The sequence below is a fragment of the Rhea pennata genome, chromosome Z (assembly GCF_028389875.1).
Source record: "Rhea pennata isolate bPtePen1 chromosome Z, bPtePen1.pri, whole genome shotgun sequence".
NCBI classification, from domain to species: domain Eukaryota; kingdom Metazoa; phylum Chordata; class Aves; order Rheiformes; family Rheidae; genus Rhea; species Rhea pennata.
In genome coordinates, this window is record NC_084702.1 from 78,100,969 (window position 1) to 78,123,081 (window position 22,113).

Below are 22,113 nucleotides of genomic sequence, written 5' to 3' on the forward strand. Positions count from 1 at the left end.
CCTTTCACAGCTTATCTGTACGACTCATCAAAAGCATTTTCTCTATCAAGTTCAGTAGTCCTTCTAAAAACACAGAGACTTAAACTTTGGTACCACCAAAAAAGATCCAGGACAGGCATTTTTTGATTTTTTTTGTTTTGTTTTTACTAATAAATGGCTGCTACATTCTATTTTACATGGTTATCCATGATGTTTTGAGGTCACTTGTCCTTGGTTCAGAGGAACCTGATTTGTTTTGTTTGTTCTTTAAATTCCCAAGCCCTTCCATTTTCTCAGTCTTTTTACAAGTCAGATTGCTGAGTGGTGGGTTATAACTTACAAGGTAACAGCTGCAAAAGATTCTGTGCTTCTAGGAATAAAAAGAAAGAGAAAAAATGTTACTAATGCTAACCACAAGTTTGAGATTTCTTCAGTTATAGACGAACAAAATATGTTTACAATCTCCAAAAATGGGATACACATAACAGTCACCTGCTCCAGAGCCATGCTCTTAGACTTAGCTAGCTAATGTTTGCAAAATCACATGGAAATCCTCACATTAAAGATGAAATGCAAAGCATAGGTGACTGAAGTGCAACGAAACACAACAAGACCTGCTGTAGAAAGGCACACAGAGCCCAACAAGGGAAGCCCGAGACTGCTGAGAAATGCAGCACATGAGTTGAGTGGTTGCTCAGCAGTGCACAGGTTCTTTACTCCCTTGGTGTATTGCGTGTGTATGCATGTGCACACACGTTCCTTCTTGAGGCAACTCTTTACTGCCTGGCACATGGAGAATCTGAAATTGCTGCTGAACAATCCAGTTGTGATTCTCTGCTTGATTGATTTAGCTTAGCAGTTAAGTAACAACTAATCTTTCAAAAGCGCTAGGGCCTACTTAGAGAAATCCCTGTTGTCTGTAGGGATGGTGTGTCACAGAAAACAAAAACAGCATGAGAAATGCTGTTTCCTTCACACATCCTTCACACTCTTAGCACACAAGCAGGAAACTCTAGTAGCTGTGATGCCATCACCCTCCTTCTAGGGACTGTCAGCTGATAAAAAACTACACTGAGAGCAAATGGTACTATTCATCTGATGCTGCCATCCTCAGGCAGACTTTCATTTTAGATCAATCCTTTGGACAAATAGCATAGGGCAGACCCCTTGCCTCCCACTTAGAGATGGAGGCTTTCATTTCTTATATTCAAGATATTAATATGACTGAATTTATTTTAAAATGGTACAAAGATTAATGTAAACTCAACTGGAAAATGCTGGCAGTCAATGAGAAAGTAAACACAAGAGGGCAAAACAGATCAATTTGATTCTTAGAGTAACCTCATTATCTCAGTAGGCAGAGTTTGGGGCCAACGATATGGTTATCTGGTTATTTTATGCTTATTCCTAATGTTTTTATTTTTAAATATCTGCTTCTTCCATAGCTCAGGCAAACTTCTCTCACCTATACCATTAAACCTTTGTTCAGCTGCCCCAGACTTTCTGCTTCATTCCTTTCCTATGTGGATTATCGAAGTCTTTATGTATGACAGCTCTCTTTCTTCTGATCTGCCTATTCCACCTTGGGGATTTATTCAGTGAATCCGCAAGCCAGCTTTTGCAGCACAACTCAGCAGCAGGGCAACAGGCTTACTGCCTCTACATCTCCAAGCCTCAATCCTCTTGTCTTACCAGAGAAAAAGAGAGCGTGGTTTAAATGTTAAGGCTCTAGCACTGGCAACTGAAATCTCCCAGGCCACTGATGCTGGAGACATTGCTCCTTCTAACTGAACACTACTGAAAAACACAGTGATGCATTTAGGAAGATCCTACACATGGGCAACAGTATAATCAACATTTGCAGGAGACTGAACTACAAAGAACACCACCTTTGGAGTTCTGACAAAAGCTCCCAAACCATACTGGCCCTTCTTGATATTTACTCATCTGAAGTCTCTTCTCAGAAGCTCTGTTATGGACAGAAAAACTCATCCCTTAACTGCTTGCATGTGAACTTCACTGCATGCGGCATGTCAAGGCAGTTTCCTTCCTTTCACTGACGGTATGTTACCTTGTGGTCACTCTCTGGCACCAGAGAGTAGAAGCACACACTCAGGCCACTAGGCCTAGATTCACTAAATGATCAACTCAGCAATGCTATGTCACACCCCAGTGAAACCTCATTGCTTGGGTGACATGTCAGTTATCAGCTTTGAACCACAGCACATCACATCCATGGACAGAGCTTTTAGATCAGAATCAGTAACATCATGCAACAGAATGACTCATAATTCTTGCAACAGTTGCAAACAAAAACCTGGTGGCCAGGCCAGTCAGAACAGCATCTCTTCTTTCACAAGTTCACCTTTAGCTTTTGCTGAGGTGTGCACCGAGCTTTTCTTTCCTGATCAAGCTTGCTGCATAGGGAATCTGCAACAACACAAAAACAAAGCCACTGCTTTAAGCCAAGGTTTTGCTAACGAAACATCAAAGCTGGAAACCCTGGGAGTGAAAAGTTTTGTTCACTTCTCAGCATTATCTTAGGAGAAAGTGCCTTAAATTGAAGGGCAGTCTTTATACAACTGCAAGAATGTTGAAGCAGAAACAAATGAGAAAGTACCCAAATTAAAATGACAGATTTTAAAATCTAGTGTTCACAGAGGCATTTCTCCTGATATTTTGTTTACATCAGTTGTCGAAAAAAAAGACTGCTTTGCTATCTGTGAGATGATAAAAATCATCTATCTAGTGGGCAAAACCCACTGATCTCTGCACAGCTGAACCAGACCAGGTTGGGAGTATGAGTCTTCATATATTTATATCACCATAATTAGGAAGTTCGTAATAGTTATCTCTGACTGGCACCAATCTGAGGGGAAGCCACTGAAGTGGAACAAATAATTAAAGGAAAACAGAGAACATAGGCATACTAGGGAATACAGTTATATTTAGAAATACAGTGGAATGATGTGCTCACTGACTACTGGGAATACTTCAGGGGCTGTTCTTTATCAGTGCTGGGCTTTTAAGATACAACAAAACTAAATTGCTCTGAGACTTCTCCCTAGCTGGGAATCCAAGTGACTACAAATTCTCTATTCTTTAATGCTGCCTTTTGCAAGGACTGTTTGGAGGGATTCATGTTAGGATCACAAACTATACATTCCTTCACTCCCAGGTGACACTGCATACCGAGGTGACCTGCTTCTGCTGTCAGGCACTACAGAATATATTCACGGATAATGTCAAATACAGCAGTGTGAACCAACAAATAGGCTGGGCTGAAGTCAGGACCAAAGCCTGAAGCTGCAGGAAAAGCAAATAGAGCACTGAGTTCAAGCAACCTGCTCCGAGCACACTAACAGCATACCAGAAGCACAAAGATTTGCATCCACATCCACTATTTTGCAGGCTGCCCATATTCCTAACATGCATTCTTTTACATCCTTGTTTTGGTTTCAGTTACATTATACCCACAGTGTGCAAGGACATTTGCGTGAATTGTGCTCAGTGTGTCTCGCTCTGGGCAAGTTTAAGCTGCAGTATCTGGTAGTGTCATCTATCACCAAATGTATCCATCCCGGCCTGCCTTAATAAGGGGAAGAGCAGAGAAGGCTCGGGATGAGAGGAAAGAAAGGGACATCTGCAGCTCAGGAGCTAACCCTTCGATCTCTCAGGAAAGGAGGTCAATCAGATTGAAAGCAGCACAGCCAGGAAGCAGCAGTGACTCTAAAGATGAGCTGTATGGCTGAAGGAAGCAGCATTCCCGCAGCCCTGGGAAAAGGGAAAAACAGGTATGTACAAATGGAGAGGCCCGAACCACTGATGACCTTTGCATTTCAGAAAAGGCCTATGATCTAGTTTTTCATGGGACTACTCTTATGATCACTGCCCTTCACAGCAATTGGAAGCTACTAGAAAATCCACTGCCAGATCCCCCAACACAGTGGAGTTCTCCCTTTCACGGCACAGTGTTTACACAGGCTGGTCAACTACTATCCCTTTAAATCGGAGCAGAGAATAGTTTGCAAAGAAACAGTTCACCAAACCACCAGGATTTATATTCATTGCGTGTATGGTGACAGGATGCATTCAAATCTGGGAGCAAAGAGAAACACACTCAAACTGCTGGGACGAGCACTTTCTGGCTGAGACTGCTGATGTTTCTACCAACCACTTTCTTCCTCTCTCCCGCTCATACACACACATGCTCTCACACTAGCCAACAAGCAACATCAGTTTGGATGGCGGTCAATTATATAGGACATCTCCCAAGCCGTACTGACCTAGATTATACGACGGGGTACATATTGTCAGAAATTAACTGTGCTAAATCCACCTCTCTGCTACATTTGGCACATCAGCGTCTTCTCAACGCGTGTTGGTCTAGCCACACTTCTAGTTATAAGTGAAACGAGGGCGAGGGGGGAGTATTCATGAGTTAAATCACCTACAGCTGTTTCTTCTACTTTTCCTGTTGGAAGCACATTTTGTAACTCCAGTGCCATGGCAGAGCAGCATTTAGGGCTCTTCATGACATGGCCCCATTTTGTATATCCATCATGACTGCGGCAACAAACACAGGATTAGCACTCAGCCAGGCAAGAAGATTCAGAGTGTAGCCCTTATCAAAGGGCACACACCTCTGCCAGCAACAGCAAAAAGGGCAGACGGTTTGGTTTTAAGCATCAATTTTGTTTCTTATGACTAAGTCTGTATCACTAAGTCATGCAGTGCAATAGGAGCAGACGCAGGGCACAGGATTGGTGCAAAGGATCCAGTGTCCATGCTACCTTTCAGTTGGGGGTTTTACTTCAGGCTAGCTCTGGCCTGGTCCTGGGTAGTGATCACCTGTTAAGAGCTGCAGCATATCGAGTGCATTCCTGGAGCACATCTTGGTTTGATTCATCCAAAAGGAATCCAGTTTACAAGCTGTGAGGCTACACCACAGCATGAACCAAAGCACTGTTAATGTGTATGACTGGAAATGCATCATTTCCTGACCCCATCTACACCAAAAAACGCTCCTGTGCACTATCTGCTTTCAAAGACTTTGCCTTTGTACCCAACCTCTAAGTGGAATATGAAATTATACACCACTCTGACTCGCACTGCTTGAAGAGGAAATCTCCATTATTCCAAGGCACTGTTTTCTGATGTGCTTCTAAAGGTATTTAGTTAAACCATTCTCATTTCTGGAGAGCACCCATGAAAATTCAGTCACAGAACTGTCCAGCCAGGACAGCCAGCCCTTCTAAATGCAAAGCATGTTTATGCAGCAACGGAGAGGGATGCACATCTGAGCTGCCACTGGAAAACCACAGCCTCTCTTTGCACACACGGTACTTTCAGATAAAACAATTTGTGTGATTAAACAGAAGAAAAAGCATGCATTGAGCCTGTGACAGCTGGAGGAGGAACCAAAGTACCAACAGCTTGCACTAGAGGGCGAGTCTCCACTATTGCCCTATGCAGATACAGCTGCGTAGACTGAATGCAGAGACTTCCATCCTAGGTGGATAGCGCTGCAGTCTCTCTTATGTATGTTTAAATATTGGAGCACACTACTGCCACAGAACAGGATTTTTGCACAAAGGCAATAGCACAGGCTGGCTCGTGGCTCTTTGGTACAAATACATTAATTTCTTATCAGAATTTATCTAAGTTCTGAAGGAAAGAGGTATTGCTCCACCCTATTAACCAGAGGTATATCCAGACACACTGTCAGGGTAGAGGTTTTGTTCACCTATCTTTAAGAAGTGGTCATTGGCCACTAAAATATTGAGTGAAAATGGCTTCTTTTTACTCAACAGCTTGGCTTTCAGCAAACACTTAGGGATCTGTATGTTGTCTTCAGCATCAAAAGGACTTCTTCCCAATTCATACCTCCAAACCTGGAGAAGAACTGACGTCTGTTTGGGACCATGCACCAGACTCATGTGGAACTGAATTCTGTTCTGGCTTAAATACAGGTAATTCCACCAAAATTAAATGAAGATAACAGGCTTGCAGAACACACAGAAAGAAATCTGTAGTATTGTCCCTGCTATTAATGTACAAAAAAAATGATACTAAGAAAAAAGATGGGATTTGCATGGGCCAGATTCTCATAGGTACTTGGCTACATATGCAGAAGCATGCTAGTGTGACAAGAAAGCAAGCATACCCTTTTCTGGTAAGGTAATGAAATCTTCCTTGGACTCAGCAAGACACAGTAAACACAGACTTCACAAATGCTCTTATAGCCATTATTATCCAGCTGTCAGTGGACACACACTTCAGCATAAGACACAGCTCAAGAAATCTAAGCACTAGTCTGCTGAACTGATGTTTGACTCTAACATTCTTGTCAAGGTCAATCAATCTAGTTGGATCACTTTAGGCAGAGGACCAAAACAGAAATCCCAATAAAACACTGCTATTTCCTATTTCCACTCATGAAATGTGGAGTGGCAGGCAGACAGTGACTAAGGTCTCTGCACATAAAAATGTGCCTATTCCTTGCATGCCCAACGAACACATTAGTTGTACAAAGCACCTATTTTCCATGCACAACATAAAATGGGAATTAAATCTACTGGTGCTTTTCTTAAATACAGTAGGACCCAGAGGAACATGATCCCATACCTCTGAAGATCTAATAATCTTAACACACTGTGAATTTTTTCTTCCTCTAAATGCTCCCTGTGAAGCTCTGTAAAGGCTGGGATGAAAGACAATGCAGTGACAGAAATCAATTTTGCAGGCAGATAGCTCCTGATTTATTTTATTGCCTGGCTCTGAAGAACAAGAGTTGATTCAAAACAGCATTGAGGGGTAGGAGGCCATCAAACATCAGAGGATCTCTAGCTGGACCCTTGTTTTGAGGTCAGAACATTGTTATCAGCCCAAAGTTAGGCTAGTGGGAAGTCAATTCACTGGAATAAAACAACAACAACAAAAACACTTTTCACTTGAGATGGAAAGGCAAGAGATTGTCTGAACAATTCACATTTCTAACACAGCTCAAACATCTGCTGCCTTTTATTCATATGTTAAAGTAGGAGGATTGATCACTACCTGACCTTACTCACGTGAATCACAACGGCAAGGTGACAAACACTACCTTAGGCTTTCCTGATGGATAGGCTACGGTAGTGGTCCTCCATCTGTGGTCAGTGGTCTCCAGGAGCCTAAAAACTACTTGTAAGGGATCCAAGAAATGGATCCCAGCCCTTCATTTTACTGAGTCTTGTTCCTGACTGGCAGGAAGCCATAAAATATTTTTTACAAGTTCTGAGTGGACATAGCATTAAAATTAAAATTAATTGATTAAACACTGTTTTAACTGAGGCTTTTAAAAGAATTTAAACCTTTTATCACGTCCTGGTTACTGCACAGTGTAGTAATTGCACAGTAACAGCAGAGGGCACTTGGAGCCCGAGCCATCGCCTCCCAGACCTGTCAACCCAGCTCAGCCCAACTTCTCTGCATGTGTGCACTGGTGTGGCAATTTATCATCATGTTCTGCATTGCAGTTTCACAATGTCATTCAAGAACTGTGATAAAAAAAAAAACAAAACAAACAAACAAACAAAAAAAAAACTTAGCCTCACTGTTAAATATTGGTTCGGTCTGATGCACTACTTTCAAATAGTCGTTCCATGTAATAGTTAGGATAGAGCTCTCATTTGCCCTAGAAAGTTGTAATATTTGTCAAGGAGATGCTTTTAACTTTCACACGCAGTGCTTTTCAAAGACAATTAAATCTGGTTAATTTTTTTATGCTTAGCTTCACTATGTTGTTTTCCAGATATTTTTGGCACCTCAAACACTCAAACCCAGTTTATTTTGAAAGTCTAATTGACTATTAGTTACTCAGCTCGGGAAAGCTTGTAGAATTCTGGTTTAAAATGAATAAAATTGTAATTTTTTCAAAGTACGTATCTACTACGCACTTTTACAAAGAGTTGTTAAACAAAGAGATGCCTTCATAGTAATGTGTAATGACTATGCCCTTCAAGAAGGGCTAATTAAAGTTGCATATTCCTTCACAGGTGAGAAGAGCAGAAGGAAACTGGTTCTGCACATTTATATGATTTTTAAAATAAAAAAGTAATTAAGACAAACTCTATGGCTTATTAAACCAGTATAGTTTGGGTTTGAGCCTACAAAAGTATACATCCAGGAATTATAAATAAAATTAAGATTTGATTATGAATTAAACAGTTCTGCTTTTCTCTCTGCACTCGTCTTGCACACAAGAAAATTAGGTGTGGCCAGCTCTGTTAAAGCAATAATATGATGTTCCAGGATACAAACAAAACAAAACAATTTACCTCCATTAAAAAAAAAAGTAATCATACCTTTTGTGTATTCTGAACCAAAAGGCTTAATTCATCCATGGCGTAACCTAAGAAGGCCAATGGATTTCTATCATTGGCATATTCAGCTCATTAATCTTTATGCTAGATACAATCATTCAAAATATATTCACATAGGAATGACTTAAGAGTAACCACAAGGATTATCGTGACATAAGTGCTGACTCCATTTCAACTATCAACCAAAACATCAGTGAAGATTTCTGCATAGAGTTTAAACAAACACATTGTTATTTGCTGGATTCTCTTAGTTCTTCAAATACAAACATCCTTTTATTATATTGGTCTCACTGGTACTCAACCTGCCTCACTGAGATCGAGAGGCATATCCAAATGTGAGCATGAAGACTGATGCTTGACGATATTTCCATTAACAACAATTAAACTCAAGCAGCCACAGTGAGTGAAGAGGTTCTGAATTGTTAGTGCAGTACATTAGATGTTGAAACCAGTCCCTGTAAGTACATTCAGATAGTTCTGTTTAATGATTAAACGACTATTAGTCTCTGTGCAGCATGCATCAGGAAGTCAAAAAGGTGTGAATTACATGATCATATTTCTTTTCCTGACCAAAAAAAAATGCACTATGTTGAACCTTGTGATTTCTCCACTTCTTGTAAATCAGAAAAAACACCACAGTTGGCTCGCTGGAGCTCTGGGAGATCCCATTTCAGAAATAACTTCAAGATTCTGCCACAAAATAAGTGACAAAGATGGTCCACCCATTCTCCCCTTGGGAAGGAGAGTTAGTTAGCTGAAGTTCAGCTGACACAAGAGATAAAGGCTGAAGTCAGCTCACAAACTTTGCATCTAAATGTGCTTCACGGAAGGGGTTGATAGGTCACATGCCTGAAGTTCAAAGCAGCAAGGGAAGTACTGTTCAGGATGACTCCTAATTACCATCTCTACCTGATAATGCAATTTGCAGATCCAGCAAAACTCCCTGCTCCGCACTGGGAGTCAAACGGGAACATGGCATGGATTGGAACTTTTAAAGGAAAAGAGTGGAAACCAGCAGCAAAAAACTCTAAACATGTTCCAGACTTGAATTTCTCCATACACAACGTTCTTCTAGCACCCTCCATCCCCAATTAAAATCTCTGAAGTCAGCAGAAAAGAGGATCAGGGATGTTCAGCAGCTCTAAAAATAAGACAAGTCCTAAATGCCTCTGTCCATAGGTGCACAAGTTTGACAACACTGGCCTTCAGCTTTTTTTGGTTTTTAATGTCCTAACTCATTTATTAGAAAATGACAATACCAAAAGGCCCTTCCTCCAAAGTCTGTGACAAACACAAGGAAAATTTAGACGTTCAAGCACAGAGCCGATCCAGGTAAACAAGAGTATTCAGCAAGCCTGCCTCAAAAAAAAAAACCCGTTGAATATGTCAGACTGATCACAGAAAAAGCACTAACAAAAGAAAGCATTAGCTGACAGCCTCTTGTTCTCTATGATACCCCGCTGTTAATGCAAGATAACACACTTGAGCTCCACTAAGCAACATCTTAGCAAAATTACCTGAGTGAGAAACACTCTCATATACTCAAGCCATTGCTTGTACTGGATTAAGTTATTCCTGCTACGCCAAGTTTTCAGAACAGGCCAACTGTGTGCAAAGATCTAGAGTTGCACTGACACTCACACACACGCACGCACATAATCCCTTGTTTTTAAATATAAACAAACAAGAGACAAAACAGCAATGTCTGCATACATTGAAAAGTGTTTTGAAAACTGAATCCTTTACTGCTGGTTTTATCACTTTTTTCAATGGCTGAAATTTGAAAAAGACCCATCCTAAAGTTTATTTGCCTGTGAGAATCTGGCCTTGCACCGAGGGCTGAATTTTACTCCTGGCAACTTGTGAAAGGTAGAAACATTTAACTGCTTAAGGTTCACTGGATTCAGCCCTCATGTCTCTGAAGAGGTATCTCTCAGTGTCAATACATGCCATTTAGTTGAAACATGAAGACCCATCTGGTTACTGTACGAAAGTAAATCTCCAAGTAATTAGACTCTAAACCAGCTGAGAACTGCATGCTTACATTTTGCTATGTATACAGTAACATGAACTCAGTAATTGTACATCTGCATGGCTCACAAAGCAAAAGTTTGAGATGTGCATTTGAAAAGCATAAAGAGTTTGTAACACTTCAGTAGAATAAAAAAAACTTACAATTTGTAGCTGCTGTACCATTTCTTCTCTGTATGCTAGCTCCCGTTTCATCTGATCTTGAAAATTATCTGTGGGTTGTAACAGAAAACAAATGTAGATGCAGTAATTGAAAGAGACCCACACAACAGAATTCACATAAGTCAAATGAAATCAAACTCTACTACTGCTGAGGAACTGCGAAACACTACAAAACCCCTCAGCCTATTAAAAGATGTGCTTAACAAACTTCTCCTCTAATAGAAGATGCTGTAGGAAACAAAAAAGCTTGGGGAAAAAATCACATACAGCTATTTCCCAAATAAGCAAGTACAGGCTGCTAAATTTCTGTAGCTAACATTCATTCTCGTAATGATATTCTCAGTGAGCCAAGTTCCGCAGTCATTAGTTAGACAAAACTTTTACAAACATTTAAGAGAAGAGCAAAAACTGCTTTCTTTTATTTTGGTGTAAACCTCTTGACTTCAATAGGAATGTCCAAAATATGAGAACAGAATGCATTAAAGGACGTAGGACTTGATTTACAGTTATAACACAGTACTAACAGCTTTAAACAAAACTCAGAAAAGCTAAAAAAAAACTCCATATGCATTGACATGGAACTTGGAATGGTGAAACTCTTTCAAAGGGAGAACATGCCTTCTTGGACAGCTGGGTTACACCACAGGCCAGCCTGTCTGCTCAGGTAGCTCCTCCTTCCCGTATTTCACTCTTCACTAACCATTTCAGACAAAATCCTCTCTTTGATAGAAAACAAACTGCTGCCCTGTGTTCCATAATACTACTACGAAGGAATGGGGAAAAGACAGGCAAATATAAATACAACTATTCAAAAGAAGAAATTAAGTTGGAGAATTCCAGCATGAAGGAGACCTGCCTATAACAGCGATGGACAATTAGATGGAAGAGTAAAGAAAATCCAAATTTTGATCAAGGTCATGGAAGCTCAGGCTGGACTATGGAAGCAATGAAGTGAATGCAAACAGAATATGGCACAGAGCACCTCAAGCTTTACCTCAGAGTGGTCAAGTTGGAGAGGGGCTGGAGGAGGCCAGGCAGCTAGAATGGTTTATTTACAAATCACCACTGAAAAAGTTAAATAGCCATTTTGGCTGTTGGGACGCTAGCCTAGATCTCAGGAAGCCTGGGCTCGATATCCTGCTGTGCTGGACTCTGTGAGTCCACCAATTGGTGAGTCCATCATCAATAAAGCAGGAATAGGAGCACTGCTTCATCTGCCAAGTGCGCTGGAAGGAGGAATAGGTTAAACAACCACGAGATACCTAGTGTGTACTGAGAGTCACAGAAATACCTAAATTGCAACTGAAGGACTTAAGCCCAAGTGAGAATGAAGGGAAGGATGTATATCATGTATATCATCTGCTGGGGAGAGGGCACATGCCCCCATCAAGAAACGACACACAAATGGGCTGGTAGAAAGAAAAGGGAAACAGAGCTCTATTCCCCTCTTCCACAAAAGGATTTTGCCCTCTCTGAATGAAGATCAAAAGTTGTTGTTTGAAAGATAAGGAGGCACATTAGGATGACATGAAACCAGCAACTAAACAAAAGAACAGTGAGAAAGTTTGTCAGGCTGAAGCCATCAGGAGTTCAGCATGGCCACACAGAAAGGACATGACAATGTCATCTGAATGAATTTCTTTAGATTTCAAGTAACAGCCTATATAATTCTTCAGCCTCTTCCCTCCATGCCAACTTGTCAAGAACAGGCAGCTGATAGCAGTACAGCAGGTTTGCACTTCTCTTGCTTACCAGAAAAGCAATACAGTATAAAAAGCTGATGGGCTCCTGTCCCCGTCACTAAAGGCTGACAGACCTGTGCCACAAGTTAGGGCCACCATTTTCACTTTTACAGGAAACAGAAGGAAAAGGCTACACGGAAAAATTTTGCTCACCTTCTCAATACTTTCTTCCTCGACTGCCCACCCACAGCCTCATCGCTTTTCAGAGCAAATAGCTCAGAAACCCTGTTCAGTGCTGCACTGCAAATGTTCAAGCTCACTGTGGAAATGGGGTGTTAATGGTAAGGATAATGTTTTTTCCTGCAGCACTTGAGACTAAACACTTAAGAGACAAAGCCATGAGCAATACCCAGGAGGAAAGATATTAATATTTAAAGAGTTTTCTTAACACAAACTTAAATACTTTCTAACCATCCAGCCTACCGTTTTACTATGCATGTTGTTAAATGCAACTATGCTGCAGTATGCACAGGTGCATATAGTCCTATTAGGACAGCAAATTCTTTGGCAGATCTTTTGGCTGTGTGTTGAAAGGCCTTATATGCAAAAAGGAGATCTTATCTTCAGCTTTCAAGTACAACAGTGTTATAAAAAATAAAGGTGGAAACAGCAGCAAACAAGGTCTGTCAATTCATATATTATCACAGGCCACATTTTAAGCAGGCCTAGCCATGGAAAAGCAAACTTCACAGTGCTACTGAATGAGCTTGCAAAGATTATTCTCATTTAATAGTGATTTCCGCAAGGAGAGCACACACACAGGACTGCATAGCACTGCTGTGGATGGTGGTCAGGCACTGTTAATGTGTAATGACCAAAACATGCTCAGTTCCAAATGCAAGACCTGAAGAAGTTAACTTTGGAGTTAATTTTCGAGAGCCTGACATAAACATTTTCGAGACAAGTACCGCTATCTTCCATATCTCATGTACTGGTTCCCTGCTGGAAGAGGAAACAAATTCCTCTTCCCTGCTGGAAGAGGAAACAAACAAGCAAACAAACAAAAAAGGCTGAGTAGACTTAAAAGCCAAAGGCCTCTTATGTATCTACAGACAGTGCAAAGTACAGGGAGAACCTCCAGCCTTGCGAGTGAAAATTCCCCATCAGGGTGTTTCTGCCCTTGGCAGCTTTAGGAACGCGACAGCAATTCAGTCCCCATGGCCACTCAGCCCTCTGCCCAGTGCTGCAACGAGCCAGACTCAAATTTAAGGCTAGCTGCCTGCCTGCTCTTAGCTCCCTTCTTCAGCCTCAGGTGACCCCAAGCCATGATCAGTTCATCAACACAATCTTAAGTCCAAATCATTTATTTAACCTCCACTTTCCCTTAGTTGGACTTCCTAAGTTTTCTCTCCCTACCTCCCTTCTGACAACACCACAGGTGGATAGAAATTTGGAAAACATGGTAAAATAAACACAATTTTTAATATCTGACCTAAAGCAGCAGCCTGGACTAGCAGTGAGAGCCTGGAGCAGACACCTTCTCTCCAGGTGGATCTCAAACTGCTCTAGAGCACAAACCACACTTATCTTGCATGGCACACTTACTCGCTTTGCAAAGGCCTGTTTTCTCATTTTATTATATATGGAAGAAGGCTATTTGTTTGGTAAATCTAAATCTGTACATAGGTTTTACGGTCACTTGCATATATTGTTTATAGCACATTATGTGTTTTCTATTTTAATCTTGAACAAAATTGACCACTACTTTGTGGTATACTGAAACCACATATTTTTCAAGCCGACATACACAGATGCCACTTCCTTGGTCGGCCATATGCGTTCTTTTCTTTTATTTGAATTGTATTTCATGTGGTTTAATTGCTGTGTTTATTTACATGGCAATGACAGAGCATTAATTTTACTGTAGAAGAACAAAAGGATAAATGAGTGTCCTGAATGGCAAAGCTCCAAGATGCCATTTCACCAATACCACACATCAGTGTTTTGATCTACACAAATTATTTGAAAATTACCTCACTCCCATACCCAAGTAATGACTGAATTTATATTGAAGGATGAGGTTACCCTTCTTTCATTAATATCTGTATCACCTCAGGCTCTTCTTCTCCTTTATTTATGAAGCTGTCTACATCTTTTGATATCTCGGCTAAAGATGGAGTCATTCCCGGAGTCTTGTCTTGCACTTCTTCGCTTCCCTGAACTTACCCTATCATATGACTTTACAGAAAATGGAAAAATATACATATCTGCTTTAAATAAGAGGAAAAATGATCTGCGTTTCTATATTTTTTCTAAGACCCAAAGAGGAGCAACATTCCTCAGCTTGTGGCAGCTAGTTTTGTTTTGTAAGGGTTAATGGAAGTTAACAAAATGCAGAACAGTCTGGCAATTAGTCTGGTTTTAAAGTATATACCTTAGCTTGCTGTGAGTCAACTTACTCCATACTGCTCCATCCACATATAGTCTCACAGGAAAATGAAGATGAAAAGTCAGAGTTTTAAAAAGCAGGTTTGAAAAAAAGCTATCAGTATCAGCAAAATACTGAATGAAGATGTTGTCAAGTGTTCTTTGGACTTCATGAAGAAGCAAAACATAGGCACAAACAGTCTTTTTCATTTAGGTTGAATTTACTACTCAATTCAGAAGACTGGGCAGGCAGCTGCAGAGCTGCGGCAGTTAGACACAGAAAAGGCTGCACTACAATATGAACTCTACATTTTGCTCTGACTGGCAAAGGAAATATCGTGGTCATTGCAGCTTTATAACATTACATTCATTACAAGTTGGAGAGCCCTTACTATATCTACCTTGTCCTGACCTATGTGGGGTTTTTTCTGGAAGTACATTTTCCACTGCTGCTGCCAGCATAATTCCAAAGGCCTAAAGCAATAGGTCTTTTACCATATCCCCATGCAGGAAATTCAGCTTTCTGGCAGCTTCATGAAAACCCTTTCCATCTTCCATTTCGTTTTATTAAATGCATGCCCAGCACATTCCAGCACCCCTGCGCAGCACCTCACTTACGAGGCATGGTGAAAGAACCATCACAGATAGCCCATCTCAAGACAAAAATATCCAAACAGGTCTTTGTGCTTCCTAAATACAGGCTAGATCAATTGTCCAGCACTGGCTGGAACCATCTGAAGATCATGATAAATTACACTGGTTTCAAAAGACTCCAAGATGGTTAACACGACTGACACAGGCGGACCCAGAAACTCCTGATGTGTTTTGCTGTACTTAGTCATTCCTTCCAGCAGAGAGGGAGTATAGCACAGCAAGTGGTATGATGGTCCTATGCTGGAAGACTCTCTTTCCAGTGGGCTTTAACAGTTTTTATTAGTTCTGAGATCAAAGTTTACTGGGAGGCAGACATACCACTGATTCTCAACTCCTGGGGCCTCAGTATATTCAATATGTGGGCAACATGTATTTTTTATAAATTCAGTAAAATATACACCAAATCAGGCATCCAACTTCAGATTTTCTCTAAAAAAGACTTGCTTTGGCAGCCTGAAAAGCCACAGCAAAAGTCCCATCAACTCCAGCAGAACCAAGCCAAAGATACTGGCAACACAACTGAGAACATTGCTCTCCCATTTCAAAAATGTGACAACGAACATAACCCCCAAGTTAACACCCAAACCACAGATACGTGTCTTACTGAACACTGGGAAAGACGCGTTTCCTTTCAACACCTGGAATTCCTGTTCTAGTCTCCTTCGCAAGTCGATTTGTTCAAACAAAACCTTCTGGAGTTCCTCTAACAAAGAGAAAAGAAAAGTGGTTTTACTAATCTGTATAAATAATTCTTGAGAGAACAGTTTCAGAGCAATTCATTACTGTAAGACAAAATATTTTAGCACTTATAAAAAAAGTGTTGCATAGACTTACAATAGATTTTGTGCAGAAAGCCATGAATATAAATCAATGTAATATATTATTTTAAAGTATTATATTACAGTGTCATGTATTGATTGATATATATGCATTAATCTCAATTATATCCACCCAAAGGTCCATATATTATTCATATGTTACTTGACAAGCTTAAAATATGGTGCAGAACAAAAATGCCCCCTATTATCCTCATATTCTATTAAAACAAAGAGCAGTTTTGTAACATAAGAGGCACTTATTTATTTTACCTTTTCCCATATTTTCTACATCCTTCTTCAGTGAATGAGGTGAATTGGTTTCTTGCGTGTGTTCGCCTTAAAAAAAAAAAAAGAGAATAGAAAAGTTATTGATTTACCAATATTGCTTTTTATCAGTACTGTCCTTACTACGCAACTGCTTCAGAGTCTGGAGATTAAAAAAAAGAAAAAAAAGGAAAAAGAAGAACAGTTTCTGCACAACATTCAGACGCCATTCCCAAACAGAACAAGCCTGTTTTGTGAACAAAGACATTTTGTCTTTGTAAGTAAAGGCTCTCAAATTTGGACTGGGTACTACCCACACTTTTCTGAAGCTCTGGCTCATTTCAAGATCTCCAGGCTGTTACTGCGTTCCGCTCCAACACTCTCAGCTCCAGAAACATTCTTCTTGAAATTTTACTCTATAGACATATTTCATCAGCGCAGCCTATCTCCATGTTGCCTAGCATACGTGAGCACAAGTATTTGCAGGACCTGGATTTGCTTCTTGTTTAGTAAAATAACTCCTATACCACAGACAGCCATTTCTCCCTCAGGCTTCCCCAGCTCCTAGAGAAGACTTGAGGTCTTCCTGGTGCCTAGGAGAGCCCTTTTTGCACGTATTCTGCCAGACTGATTCATGCTTTCCCTCTAACCCCTCCGGAAGATGCTCTTACTGGAAAATGCATAGAAGTGAGCAGGGAAAAAGGCAGAGCCTCCGTTCTCTAGACTCTCCTCTCTCTTCACAACAGGAAGTTGATGCTATCCAGCTGGGCAGACCCTTTCTGTCCCAAAATTTTCAAGTAAAACTCCCTTTGCACCAGCCTCTCTACCGTCTTCAGCTCTTTATACATACTTTTTATAGTCCTATGGCATTGGCTTGCTCTATCTGATTATACTTTATATCTACCTGAGAAAGAATCTGAAGGACACAGCTCTGAAGTCAACAAATTCAGAGACTTCTGTCTTTGATCACTTACCAAATATCACATACCTTTTAATAATAAAGTAGGAGTGAAGTTTCTGGATTACAAAGTTTGATTATTTCTAGATATATACACACTGCTTCTTGCAATCTATTTCCTTTACAAATGAAAAAAAAACCACAAAAATTCAAAAACAAATAAACAAAAAACCCCAATGCATTAAGTAAACCTGGATGACAGTTTAAATAGATAGGAACCTTCTAACAGACTGTTATTTAATTACCCTCTGGACCCTGAATTTTTCCTCTAATTTCTATGAACAGAATTTTGAAACAGAATTTTGAAACAGAATTTTGAAACAAAAAGCCACGAAAACAGATTTTTAAAAGACAAAATACCACTTGCACAGAAATTAATGGGAGATTTCCTATTACTTACAGTTGAAATAGACTCTCAATAATAAACAAGATAGTTAGTTCAGCCAACTACTGAACTAACATTTGTTTTAGTCCAACCAGTAAATACACATCATCAACTCTAGTGATGAGCAATCACACTGAAGATATGCATGTAAAGCTACTCATGTGCTTACGTCTTGGAGAAAAGAGTTATGGAGGAAATACTCTGCTTTTTTGGAATATACAAAGATACATTAAGGAGTAAGTCATCACACAATAGATAAGATAGCAACTACTTAAAAAACTCTTACTATTACCATGTATTTGATAGCAAGTCAAGACACAGAGTTAATTTTAAAGTCCAGTTAGAAGGTCTTGTTTTACATGCAGTCAGAAATCTTTTCACAAAACATGTATTTTTACTTTCAAAATCAATGTATTCCTATATCCTATAAACCTTTAAGTTATATTATAGTATAGGAAGCATATTCAATATCTGTGCATTTTAGTATCTCTCTCTCTTCTTCTTTCCTAATAAAAAAACTTATCCAGGCACATACATTTAAAAAAATGGTATCTGCTGCCAGCATTTTCATTAAAAAAACTGTTTACATAACACAATTATTAAAAATTTTTTTTTGATATTTGATATAAATGTTTTCTTTGGGTAATTTGTTTCACACCACTAAAAGAATCAACAAACTTAAAACTCAAAAGAAAAATATATCACCAGTTGTACAGAGGTTTGAGGTGTTTGCATAAGGTAAAATATTTTTTTTCTTTAGTTAATTCTATTTTGAACAAGATTGCTAATAAAAAAAATCTAAAATTTAAGTTATATGAAGAATATTTGTTAGATTATAAAAACTAGTATTTTTTTCCCCAATCAGTTTCTTTCACATAAGCTTTTTTTCCCAAATGTTTCATGAGCTAATTTGAGGGAGAATGGACTCAGCGATAGAAGGTAATTGGATTATTCAAGGTGGAGGAAGAAAAAGGAAAAGGCACTAGATCCTAACATACAGCATGGCAGCAACACAGACAGTTCTTTCCCAATTGCTTAGTTGAGCTTTCAGGGCTGTGTGTTTTGAAGCTGCCGACTTGCTGGATCCGAAAGAATTGCACCAACATGAAAATAAGAGCATGTAGCATGAAGAATAACTTCTTCAGCATCTGTAGCATCCTTACGAAGCTACAGAAAGGCTTACTAGAAAATCCCCCATCGCTGCTGCTGAAATAGGAATGAAAACGATGGGAAGAATGAGGCTATTTAAAGGCAAAAAATAACATGTATGACTTTAAAGGCTCAACTGCATTTTTAAACTGCTTTCTGATATTCAAAAATGTCTTCACATTATTATCATTAATAATAATACTCTGATGGGTTTCACCTTTCCAGTCCTCCTCAAAATGATAATTAGGAATCTGCTCTTCTCAGTTTTTTCCATACTTCCCAGAGGCCTCATCATGTGTTGTGTACTCTTATACCTTAATTGAAAGGGAGTAGGTATTGAATATTTAATCAGTTTCCTTTCTCTTAAATGTTAATTAAAAGCTAAATAATTGTTTAAAAACAAACAAACAGAAAGCCCAAAGAATTTTAATCAGTCTAGGAAAAAATCACTTCCCCTTGTAATAGCTCCACCGTAACTCTCCTGGGCCTTGTCTACACACAAACTTGTGCCTGTTCAGCAGCATTTAACACAGAAGCACTGAAAGCTGAGGAACCCCCCTGTATAGACACACAGGTTTTGCTTAGGAGTACCCAATTTCAGTTCAGCTGGAAAAAAGAAATCAAACTAAAAATAGTTTGCTGGATATGGGGATGAGGTTGGAAAGCGTTCCAGTTTGTATGGGCTCAGCTGACATTTTTGTTACCTGTGTTCTTCCTGACATGTATATTCCAGAATGAAAGTATATGACTTATATTTTTGGGCTAAATAAATGGCACTCTTATGCTGGAACATGAATATCCACCCACGGAGGAAATGAGAAGTGACATCTGTGGGTAGACAAATTACTTAATCAACTATCTGGAAATATGAGGCGCTGATTTGCACATTGACAAAACCTCACTGCTTGTGATGCCACCGTTTATTAGCTCTACACCCACTGGAGTAGCTAAGAGTTGCATTTTTAATAAAAAATTAACAGAAATATTTCTACAGTTCTTTGCTCACAAACGAGTGCACATTTCCTCTCTTCACAGCAAAAACCAAACATAGACGCATGTTTGACATATTTAGACATACTAAAGGTGCTTTTTCATTCTGTACCACCTAGGGCACACACTGTTCTTTCACAGTCCTTCCTTGTGAAGCTCTGTGAAGCTGTGAACACCAGCTAAAAATTCCCATGCTAGCCCAGGCAACTCAGCTATGCTGATGGGCAAATGACATAGAGAAGAATGAGCGATGTGCCCAAAGCAGAACTATGATAGACTAGCAGTATAACTCCACTCTCCTGAGTGGAGTTAAGTGTTTGTGTCCCCAGGCAACTCCTATGCCTCTTTCTCACTATATCTGCACTTTCAGATCATGCCAGCTCCGGTTATTTGCCCCATCTGCAGCTCGGCATGGGCCTTACTGTTCCAAGACAGTACTGAATATCTTGAGGTCCCCATCTCCCAGTCCGCTCTGCAGCTCGCTCTTACGAGGTGAGCTTTACTGTTAGGAAGCCTGCAGCATCGACGGCATGCAAGGACCATCATAGCTTAGAAGACAGTTGATGCTGGAGAGAATGCTATGTACAGACACAAATCTGTGGTAGGCAAGATGTCATATCTTCTGGGTATAGATATATACCCATTAAAAAATATAGGCAGATGTGAACTAGCAGGTTTTGTGAGCTCCAAAGGCTCCACCTGTTTCAACAGTTACTTACTTGTTTTAAAACATGCACAGTTCTTGTGCATGTCTCAAAGAAATCCTAGCAAAACAAACTGACTTAAAATATTCACGTATCTTGAAAAGCAGCTATGTCACATTTCTGGGATGAACAGTCAGTATGACTACCAGGACTGGGGAAAACATGCCTATCTTAAGAAACCTAATAAGCATATTCCCAAGCGCTTTTCTATATTGGGGCTACTATACGCATGCCTCATAAAATCTTACAAAATGTTAATTGCCCTGAAAGTGTTTTAGCTTTAAAACAAACTAGTTTTATTTTTCCACAGATAAAGTCTATTTTATAATTTCCACTTAAACTTTAACATGGTCATCTGATTTTAAAAAAATCTGCATTAAAGTACAAGGTATAGAGCGGAATAAGGTTTCAGGATTTCAAACCTGAACATTCAAAAATTGTGACTGACTTTAAAATATGATGTTTTAGAGAGACAAGAAATCAACAGCCTTTTAGTCTGAACCTTGTGCACACATCTGAGAAGTGTTTCACAAATTTATTCTAAAAACATGAGAGCTAGCAGATTTCTGTTTTGGGTTTGTTTTAAATGGAAGGTGAGATTCTCATGAGATTCCAGAAGATGGGGCTTTAAGAAAACACCAAAGATCAAGAGACTTGCAAAAAAGAATATGAAATTTAAAAACACTCCACCCTCTATTAATAATTCAGAGACCGAGCTCTTCAGTAAAAGCAGAAAAGAGACAGCAAGAGTAAATAAGCACTCGATTCCACAATTTGTCTGTAGATTTGTCTGTCACACAGACTCATACACAGTCTCATGTCTAAAATTCAGGATTGGGCTCCACATCTAAATTTTGCCTTGTCTGTCTCTATCTGAACTTTTAACTTTTTCATTATTTTGCAAATATCTTTTGTAATAAAGGTTATGCCATTTAACTTCTGGATCCAACGCTGCAACCTTTAGCATTTACGGCAGTAAAGACTATACAACTAGTCCACTTTGCTGTACAGAATAAACACAGGGCTTTTTTTGACTATCTACAAACCGCTGTAAATCCACCAACATTAGCAGATTATTCTGGATACATATGAGAGTAAATGAAAGAAGAATTTGGCTCAGTGCTCCTACTCTAAATTTTCCCGAAATAACTGCCATTTCGTTTTTACAAATAAAAAAACAAAAATGGGGAGATGGTAAGATTTGAGAAACTGACTTCTAGCTGATATTAACACCCACTGTAGAGTTCACATTTCTCATTAAAACAGCTGAAAATTTAGACAGGTTTGGGAACAGCTTACTGAACTGAACTTCTCTTTCAAAAATACGCAGTATTTGCAAGGCAGCGTTGCAATGCCATTGTGTGCTAGGCACATGCCGGCTTTCTATCCTCCAGCTCCAGGTGCTGAAGGAGGGTCGTGATGGCAAACTGCAGCTTTCCTAAAGAACTGGACCAGTTACGTAAGTTAGTCACAGATACCTTGCAGAACTGCTGTGGGAATTTGATTAATTTAGAGCTCTTTCAGAACACTGTCCGACTGAAAAGGGA

At 39.6% G+C, this 22,113-nt stretch overlaps 1 protein-coding gene across 1 annotated transcript in view; it reads right to left on the reverse strand.

Annotated features, from left to right (window-relative positions):
• Positions 1–264: 264 nt before the first annotated feature.
• The window catches only part of SKOR2 (SKI family transcriptional corepressor 2), a 27,017-nt gene continuing 5,168 nt past the window's right edge, over positions 265–22,113 (reverse strand). The window contains exons 4-8 of the mRNA XM_062600151.1: positions 16,387–16,452; positions 15,903–16,001; positions 10,518–10,585; positions 2,345–2,409; positions 265–349 (exon numbers count right to left, since the gene is read on the reverse strand). Of these exons, the coding sequence (XP_062456135.1) occupies positions 2,347–2,409; positions 10,518–10,585; positions 15,903–16,001; positions 16,387–16,452 (296 nt within the window). The 3' untranslated portion in view covers positions 265–349; positions 2,345–2,346. The remainder of the gene's footprint in view (positions 350–2,344; positions 2,410–10,517; positions 10,586–15,902; positions 16,002–16,386; positions 16,453–22,113) is intronic.